We start from the raw sequence: 8,518 nt of genomic DNA, 5'->3' as shown, positions 1-8,518 counted from the left end.
TGTTGATAAGACCAAGAATTTAAATTTCAGCAACTCCAATTCAGCCAGCTCAAACCGCAGTGCCTCCGTCTCTGCAGCCGCCTGCTCTCCTCCCGGCTGTAGTCTCCTCTTCTCTTTGTACTCCATACATTCTCTTCAAGCCAATATTCACATGGGGGGATATAGCCGGCTGTCCAAGGCGAGTCTGATGTTTGCTGTAATGTATAATGCACTTTGAAACATACACATTCACTTTAGCTCAGTGGAGAAAGAGCAGAGAATTGTGTCCTTTCTTCCCTTTCATGACGACAGGACAACAGACTATCTAACTTAATTAACATTGATTCAGACCAATCATATACGCAACTGAAATGATATCGACTCCTCAGCTGTTCCCTCTAGAGAGCCTGTATGTAGCAGGCAGACAGACTGTAAATCAGCTGTCAAATGTAGCATTTACAGATATGACATGCAGTGTTTTGAGTCAGGGAATACTTTTTGTCTCAGCTCCCCCGCCTCCTCCACAGGGACAGCATGTCTTCTCTCCTCCCCTGCCCCGCCACTCCCCCTCCCAGCTGTACAATTCATGTGGCATTATATTTATTGTACAAACACACAGTGCGGGGAGCCCATGTTAGGTAAGAGCAAGCTGTGGTGTCAAACACCTTAGGCCTGTCAGGGGAGAGCTTAAGCCTTGCACTGTACAGCTGCTGAAAACAAGAAGCCAGCATTCAGGCACCTGGAGAGCTGCCGGGGTCCATTTCGTATATCAATGCGTTTCCACAGTCGACAGACCTTATAATGAAGAGAGATGTATCACAGGTACACAGTGGGGATGTAATGCCAATATTCACTTTGATGGCAATTATGAGATTCCGACCGTTTTGTTTAAAAATGGTGGAAATTGTGCTGTGTCATAGAACACCATGTTCAATATGCAAATACTGTTAGGTCTAGTTACACAGCTGCAGCCGGCTCAAGGAACATTAAAATGTTATTGGTGAGAAGCCGGAACACGACCAGTGACAGGTGTGTCCCTCCGCCACAGTGGCTGTCGAGCTCTGTTTTAACCCTGTAGTGGGAGGATGTGTTTTCATTTTAGTGTCGACTCTTGCCGGCAACGGTAATTATACAGACTGCTGAGCACATTTGTCTCAATAGACTCCTTGTTCAGCCATAGGTTTCATGCACGACTGAGCACAGCCTTTGAGCACAGAGGATGTTTGTGAAGGCTTGGCTTCACGTGAAACTGTCACTCTTTTACCCTTCAAACATGATGGTGTTAATTTGTTTCGTATTTTGCCCCGAACAAGGCTTTCAACATATATTTAAAGATAGCTAAAAAACCTGCTCGAATCAAATAGTCCAGAGCACATGAAAAGCAAACACTACCGTAAATAGAACCATACGGTTGATTGAGCTCAAAATCACCCAATCACAGCTGTAGTTGTGGTGGGTGTTGATGACGCGGCCGCGCTTGGCCAATAGAAACACGTTACTGGGTGTCGACCTCTGTGAAGCCGCATCACCACCTCATCCACGTCCGTGGCGGAGGACTACTATAAAAACCTATCAGCCCAAGTTTTAAAGGGCAGAGTTGTAAAAACTCCCAGGCTGTGGGGAGTTAGCGTGCAAGCCTGTTAATTGGAATTCAACTGTACCCCACGGAAGCATCGCCTGGACCATTATAAAGACGGCCACGTAATTTTGTATCTCCTTTAGAAAGTAACGCTAGAGCTGTACAAGAATAACGCCTGCTGGACCCTGGCAATTGAAAGAAAAAGCTGTGAATTTCCATGTAAGTAAATATTAACTCAACATCTGCATAACATTAGTTTATTTGTCGACTGAAACAGTTGTGCGTTATTTTGTCGATATCCTTTAAACTCAAACCGGCACCTGATGGTGTCATTGGACGTTGGTCTTACGGTTATAGTCCGTCTGTCCAGCAGCTTTAACGTTAGCTAAATTGGATGCTAAGTACTGTAGCCTTGCTATCTGGTAGTTAGTCCAGATTGAAGCGGATTTTCTTATTTTCTCGCCGTTACCGTGACGTTACGATTTTGCTCTCAGTGTCCGCGACGTGACACCGATAACCGGCCGGTCGAGCTAAACATTAACAGTATCTGGCTTTCTAGATAGCAAGCGACGTATCTGTTCATACCCTTCATCAAGTTGGCCAGCTAATGCTAGCTTGTCGGTTGTATCGAAGCCGAGCGTGACGAGAAAGAGAGCCGTGTTTTGCATTCATTGCCACTGTCGTCGTGTAGTTCAGCGAGTGTCTTCTGCTCTGTCCTAGAAAGGGCTTCATAGTCGTGGCTGGACTTTGAATGTTGATTATGTAACAGCAATTTGTCAGTGTGTAGCTCAGTCGGTGCACTGGAAACTACTGGAATAGCCCGGTTAGGTATTCATTTTGCCCGAACATGTCCGTGCGCGAGACTGAGGCAATCTGAAAAATCATTGTGACTTGACAGAAGGCTTCAGATCCACCACCCTCCGTAGAGGTCAGCCATTGCTCGCGTATTTGTGTCACACTCGGACCGCTGGGAACACACGCTGCTGACACCGACTCTGAGTCAGTGGCCTCTGTTTATTTATAGCTGTTTCTATTGTACAGCTGATCTACAGCACTGCTGTGGCCAGGGAGAGTGAATGGAGAGTTATCAGAAGATGAAACGTCATTGATCGTAATGATTAGTTTTATATGGAATTTGAATAAAAGAATATATTTTATTATTTTTTGCTTATATACCAAATGGCTTCATCTAATGCTTTCCTCTTTTTGCTCTGTTTCAGGATCTTAAACCTAACTCTGTTGCAGGAAGGATATTCATTTTGGCAACAAGCACTGAGGTTTTTGTTTTTGTCATTTATCTGATCACTGCTACCGTGGAGGTTTTTTTTTTTTGCGAAACTGGAAAAAGAATCGTGTCTCCTCTGAAGCAGCTATGCAGCTTGAAATTCAAGTAGCACTCAACTTTATTATTTCCTATTTATACAACAAACTCCCCCGACGACGTGTGAACATCTTCGGCGAAGAACTCGAGAGGCAGCTGAAGAAAAAATATGAAGGCCACTGGTATCTGGATAAGCCATACAAAGGTTCTGGGTTCAGGTGCATCCACGTAGGGGAGAAGGTGGACCCTGTGGTGGAGCAGGCAGCCAAAGAGAGCGGGCTGGACATCGAAGACGTCCGGAATAATCTCCCCCAGGACCTTAGTGTGTGGATCGACCCGTTTGAGGTGTCCTACCAGATTGGGGAGAAGGGGCCGGTCAAGGTTCTATATGTGGACGATAACAATGAGAACGGGTCGGAGCTGGACAAGGAGATCAAGAACAGCTTTAACCCCGAGGCCCAGGTCTTCATGCCAATCAGCGACCCCGTCGGGGCTTCCTCAGAGTCCAGCTCCCCCTCACCTCCTTTCGGCCAGTCCGCTGCCGTGAGCCCCTCCTTCATGCCGCGCTCCACCCAGCCCTTAACCTTCACCACTGCCACCTTCGCTGCCACCAAATTTGGCTCCACAAAGATGAAGAGCAGCGGCCGCGGCAACAACAACAACACCACCAGCAGCAGCAGTAGCAGCAAGGTGGCCCGCACCTCCCCCACCAGTAACTTGGGCCTGAATGTCAACACCCTACTGAAGCAGAAAGCCATCTCCACCTCCATGCAGTCACTGTACGGGCTGGGCCTGGGGCAGCAGAAGGCCTCCGCTCTCTCCCCTAACGCCAAGGAGTTTGTGTTCCCCAGCCTCCAGGGTCAGGCCAGCCCTGGAGCCGTGTTCCCCGGGGAGGGCTCCCTGGGTCTCGGCACCCTGCAGTACAACAATGCCTTTGACGTGTTTGCGGCCTACGGAAGCCTCAACGACAAGTCCCTTATGGATGGCCTCAACTTCAGTCTGAGCAACATGCAGTATTCTAACCAGCAATTCCAGCCGGTCATGGCAAACTAAACTCATCAGAACGATGTTATTTATGGATGATGGTGGCTCAAAGAGAAGGAAAAACAAAACGCAGACTTAGAAAAACTGGACTTTCATGGATATAGTGTCTAGTCAGTCAAGCGCATGTGCCCAAGGGTGTTTTTACTGTACCCCCATGAGTTTGTTCTACTAAAAGCTTGTACAAACACATCCAAGCTTGGTTACTTCAATTCAACATGCATCGTTGTTTTTCTTTCTTTTTTGCCAACCAAGCACAACATTTTTTTACCATGTTGAGAAAATACTCCAAAAAATGTAAAAAAAAAAAAAAAAAAATGTGTAAAAACACAAGCTTCAAGTTTTGGCCTCTTACAGTATTTTACAGGTGGTAAGATGAGGCAGATTTTTATGAATTGGCACTACTAAGTGGGGTTACTTGGTCTTTTTCTAATTGTATAATTTAATTTAGTACAGAGTTTGTAAGATATCAGAGTATATATTGTTTCTATGACATGGTGTTGCATTTATATCTTTTTACTACTCCAGTGATCTGTGATGGCTGCAGCAGCTTCTCCTTTTTCTTTTTTTAAAAAGATAATTGTTAAAGAAACCCATCTTAAAAAAAAGTACATCAAATATTCTCAAGATTGTGTACAGAGTATTCCTTAGTGGTGGGATTCACGTGTAGGAATATTTGCTTTTTCTGAAAGATGAATTGTATTTTCTGTTAAGAGGTTAAAAAGATTTTGCTATACAATGGACAAAATGTAATCGTATGAATATTAATTTTGTACCTACATTGTGCAATACTTGATAAAAAAAAAATACGGTATAACAAAGTATTTTGAGTCAGTGTCTTACATGTCAAGAGGGACTGAAATAGTTTATATTGTTAAGTTTGTATTAAATGCTTAAAAATGATATGCTTGTCTTTATTTTTTTTAATTTCATATTTGCACCCTGGTCTTTTTAATAAAATAAACTCCAGTTGAACATGATCTGTGGCGAGCGGACTTGTTTATTGCTTGTTAAAACACTATTTCTTACATTCTTTTGAAATACTGAACCAGTAGCAGACTTTGCCATTGGGCAATCCTCTGCCTGAGCAGATGATGGTATTGACAGTCGCATGCTAGGAGTTGCCGCTCGGTGTCATGAGGGCAACTTGAGGTTTAAAAAAAATATATATATGATTTGACTGGGCTGTTTGTCCATGTGGCAAACACGGCGCTCGTAGCGTATCGACGGTAAACTTTGGATCAGTTCAGGGTTTGCAGGCGGAGGGGGGCGGGTCTTACTGTCGTAGCCACGTGACATCACAGCTGTGGAGAGCCATTCATGACTCACTGTAGCCTGGCTTTGTTTATTTCAGGGTCTGTATGATTGACAGCATCCATTGCTGTAACAGTTTGAGTGTCTAAATCACGCTGCGTGGCTTCTATGGGTTAGGGTGTCCTATGAAGTAAAGAACAAGCAATGCTCCAATGTTTGTAGTTCCAAAACTCTATTCACCAAAGGCATTACATTTGCGTATGACTCAACGGTCTGAGGATGTGGCTTTGTGTTTTTATGCTGAAACAATTCTGCCTCCTTTGTCAAAGACTTGCTGTGTACACAGGGTTGCGCAAACCTACCGAGCTAAACACACCTAAAGCCTGTTACAGGTGCTCTTAAGCTCATAAACTACTTTATTATGCAAGTGTTTCCTTTCCTAAATACTTGACCGAATGTCAAATACTAAAGTGCCCTTAATAGCACCATTATGTCGCGTAACTCTGTCGTTTGGTTCACATGAAGGGCTATATTAAGTAACTGTTACACGTCTGTAGTGGTGGTGCAATCGCTCATCCTGTGTCTTGACTTAAAGTGTCAATACAATAATGTAAAAATACTTAAATGTGGAATATCAGTTTAAAGTAACGAATGTACCCGGTCTGCCCTTGAACTCATTGTTGGTTAATACTGGTGCGTACAGGAAAAGCAGAATGAATTTTACTGGTTGACATGGTACTAATTTGAACGCTTAATGTAGTTTACTAGCTGGAGTAAATCTTCAGGTTTGTGAGATTATTAATGCAGGATTATTAAATCTGGAATAAATGTCTAATTGTGAATTTTAAATACAATGTGGCCATTTAATGGAAAAGTTCACTATTTAGGAAAGTATGCTATTTGCTTTCTTGCATAGGAATGGATGAGAAGAACTGTCATGTCTGTACAGTAAATATGACACACGGGTCATCAGCCGGTTAGCCTAGCTTAGCATAAAGACTGGAAACGCTGCTGCTCTGTCTGAAGCTTAAAAAAAATGTCACTACCAGTGCCATTAGGATCTTGTTTATTAATTTGCACATAATGTTGGGTTTGTACAGGGGTTATGTGCTGTTTTCACTCTGAAGGCGAGTTGTTTTTACACGGTTTGGGCAAATTAAACAAATGAGATGTGAGACATTTAAAAAAAGCTAAATGTTCAAATTTGTATTCATTTTGTGGTCCTCTCTCTAATATTTGAGAAGTTTGGAGGAGATATCATAGATATCTAAGCTGCAACTAGAGTGGAGTAGTCGAATGGAAATACCCAAGTAAAGCACAAGTACCTCAATGTTGTACATTGTACAGCCCTGGTGTGAATGTACTTCGTTAATTACCACTATTACATTTCTGTATCATCATGCAGAAGTAGACAGTCGTGGCTTCCCATAAGGCCTTAGCAGTGATGCAGCCTATAGAAAGATAAAACACCTGATATGGCCTGGAAGGATACGTGTAGTTCTGAATTCTATTTACAGTAAGAGTCTCAGTTTAGATTGTTGTACTTTGTACTTCTGACTAAACCGATCTCGCAGACGTTTTTCATTTGGGTCAATGTATTTCTCGGTCAGTTCAGCACCATGTAAACAATTACAACAATGGAGCGTGGGAGAAGTTTATACAATTTGATTTTGAGATTGGCCTCAAATGTAGAGACAAGGCAAAAGAGGCAAGGACCAGCCATGCTGGCAGCTGAAGGCTCCGTCAGGAGGAGAAAGAGCTGCAGCTCCGAAAACTGACCTTTAGTCAGCGGCTGATGCAAATCGAAATGGCGGCAACAGTTCTGCTGATACCGGACCGCTCAAGACTCCGCTCTGGATCAGCTGGCTTTCTGTTGCTGCTGATGCACAGGTTAGACCCAGGGGTTCAGGGGTTTGTTCCGGCTGAATTTGAGTTCCTCCCGGTGAAGTGGCCATGGATGTACAACGTTTAAGACCCAATGATAAGTGTTCAAACTGGGAATTTGGTTTACCCAAAAAAACTTTACACGGTATGGTCACGGTATGGTCACTATGAAATTGGCTTCAGAGCCCAATACTCTTTCTGGGGTCTTGAGTGCCGCAGTAGGTGCGCTAGCTAGCTAATTATTGTCTCACTTGTGGTACTATAAACAGTCAATTTATAAAATTGAGTGCTCCATATTGCTATTTTTCAAGCTACCATAGCTTGAAAAACCTTTGCAAAATCATGCAAAAGTTTTTTTGCATTTTATTATTTATTTTATATAATGTATTATTGATTGATTGCTGTTTGATTGTTATTTGATTATTATTATTTTTGTCCCTTCTGAGGCTCTGTATAGTATTTAACTGGGTCAGTCTGTACCAGATGAACTATTTCAGTCCTCTTCTCAAATTGTCACTTTTCAATAAATCTCGCAAAGCCCCTGCAGCCTGAGTGGTAAACTATATTCAAAACACATTCACACACACATGCACATATTTACACACAGAGACACACAGTTCCACACGACCACCTCGGCTCTCTCGGCTCTCTGGGATAAACAGGTCCACAGATGGTCTGGTCACACCAGCTGGGAGACTCCCAGGGTGTGGGGTGTTGCCTCGCTGAGACTCCATCTTGTCGGTTCCAGAGTGCGCTCTCCCCCCTTTGCTTCAGAGAGATACATTCCTGACTCGAGCTTCACATATTACACACTCCTGATCATTCTCTCTCACACGCCCAGCAGCGTCGTACACTCGGCATGCAGGACCTGTGTTTTTCTCTGAAGGGTGTTTTTCTCAGCTAAGAATGGAAGCAAAGACAGGCCATAATAGATTTAATTTGACAAATACCTCATTGTGACATTTAATCACGATGTTGACATTATCGGACAAAAATATGCTCATTCACTTTTTTTTCCCGAGAGTGAGATCGAAAGACTCGCATCACTCTCAAGTCTTTATGACAAATATGAAGCTATAGTCAGCAGCCCGCTAGCTTAGCTTAGCATAAAGACTGGATATATGGGTAACCGGCTAGCCTAGCTCTGTCTAAAGGTAGCAAAATCCTACCACCTAGCACCTTTAGAGCTTCAAAGAAAGGCAGTGATTAGTAGAATGTCTGAAGCACCGGAATATTTAATTGTGAAATTTAACCACAATTAATATGAAGGAATAGTTCTACATTTTGGAAAGTATGCTTATTCGCTTCTTGGCGAGATATAGATGAGAAGAATGATGTCACTCTCATGGCTTTACAGTAAATATGAAGCCGCCGGTTAGCTTAGCCTAGCATAAAGACTGGATACAAGGAGAAGCCGCTAGCCTGACTCTATCTGAAGCTAACAACAACTAACAGGAGCT

The 8,518-nt window shown here is 43.2% G+C and overlaps 1 protein-coding gene across 1 annotated transcript; it reads left to right on the top strand.

The window, feature by feature from the left end:
* Positions 1–1,586: 1,586 nt before the first annotated feature.
* LOC306795031 (protein Tob1-like) lies at positions 1,587–4,900 on the top strand. Its single transcript, XM_079293359.1, has 2 exons — positions 1,587–1,777; positions 2,779–4,900. The coding sequence occupies exon 2, from the start codon at positions 2,931–2,933 to the stop codon at positions 3,930–3,932; it is 1,002 nt and encodes a 333-aa protein (XP_079149485.1). The 5' UTR covers positions 1,587–1,777; positions 2,779–2,930; the 3' UTR covers positions 3,933–4,900.
* The last annotated feature ends 3,618 nt before the right edge of the window (positions 4,901–8,518 follow it).

The sequence above is a fragment of the Melanostigma gelatinosum genome, assembly GCF_949748355.1.
Source record: "Melanostigma gelatinosum genome assembly, chromosome: 21".
Classification (NCBI taxonomy): Eukaryota; Metazoa; Chordata; class Actinopteri; order Perciformes; family Zoarcidae; genus Melanostigma; species Melanostigma gelatinosum.
Note: the sequence above shows the minus strand (reverse complement) of the source record. Positions and strands in the feature narration are given on the sequence as shown.